This window comes from Octodon degus, unplaced genomic scaffold (genome assembly GCF_000260255.1).
Source record: "Octodon degus isolate 3935 unplaced genomic scaffold, OctDeg1.0 scaffold00092, whole genome shotgun sequence".
NCBI lineage: Eukaryota > Metazoa > Chordata > Mammalia > Rodentia > Octodontidae > Octodon > Octodon degus.
The window spans coordinates 865350-866210 of NW_004524668.1; the positions used below are offsets into that span (position 1 = coordinate 865350).

At 44.0% G+C, this 861-nt stretch overlaps 1 protein-coding gene across 1 annotated transcript in view; it reads left to right on the top strand.

Annotated features, from left to right (window-relative positions):
* Syf2 (SYF2 pre-mRNA splicing factor) overlaps positions 1–861 on the top strand; it is an 8342-nt gene that overhangs the window by 4503 nt on the left and 2978 nt on the right. Inside the window, exons 3-4 of the mRNA XM_023722552.1 lie at positions 9–110; positions 595–685. Coding sequence (XP_023578320.1) covers positions 9–110; positions 595–685 — 193 coding nt within the window. The remainder of the gene's footprint in view (positions 1–8; positions 111–594; positions 686–861) is intronic.

An 861-nucleotide genomic window follows, 5' to 3' on the forward strand; every position in this document is an offset into this window, starting at 1 on the left:
TGCCCGAGGCGAAGACTACGAGAAAGTGAAGTTGCTGGAGATCAGTGCAGAAGATGCAGAGAGATGGGAGAGGAAGAAGAAGAGGAAAAACCCTGATCTTGGCTTTTCAGGTAAAATTGGCCTTTTCTTTATTAGACAGGCTTAGTAGGCGAGCATCGCCTCTAGTGCATGTGGTTCAGTGAAAAGATGAGCGCCTTGTTCTTTTTTCCCAAGTCAGGGTCTCTATATATTTCAGGCTGGCCTTGAACTTACTATGTAGCCCAGCTGTCCTCAAATTCACAGCAGTTTTCCTGCCTCGGCCTCCACAGAGTGCTGGGATTACAGGTGGGCGCCACTGCACCTGGCAGTACTTCGTGTGTGGAGTGTCATCCAAGAGGGAAAAAAAATGCACATCGCAGAGGGCAGAACCTAAAGAGGCTGTCCTTCAGTCAGCTGGCTTCGTTCATTCATTCTGAAAATGAATCAGTTTTTTAAGCAGTATATTCAGAATAGAGACTGTGCTTAGTTTACTGTCTTGTGCATATGTTACTTAATCTTTCTCTGACTAGTAATGAAAACAAGATATGTCATCTCTGATTCTCATTTTAATTTTAGACTATGCTGCTGCCCAGCTCCGTCAGTATCACCGGCTGACCAAGCAGATCAAACCGGACATGGAAACATATGAGAGACTCAGGGAAAAACAGTAAGTCCCGAAGATAACACAAGTCCCTTTCATACTGAGGTGCTGCAGATCTATTTCATACATATGGATGTACCTGTACACATATGCATACATAAATATAAACACCTTTTATTCCCCCAGTGCTGTGCTTTGGACCACAGCCTTTGCACTGGGCTATAAACCCAGCTTTTTTTTTT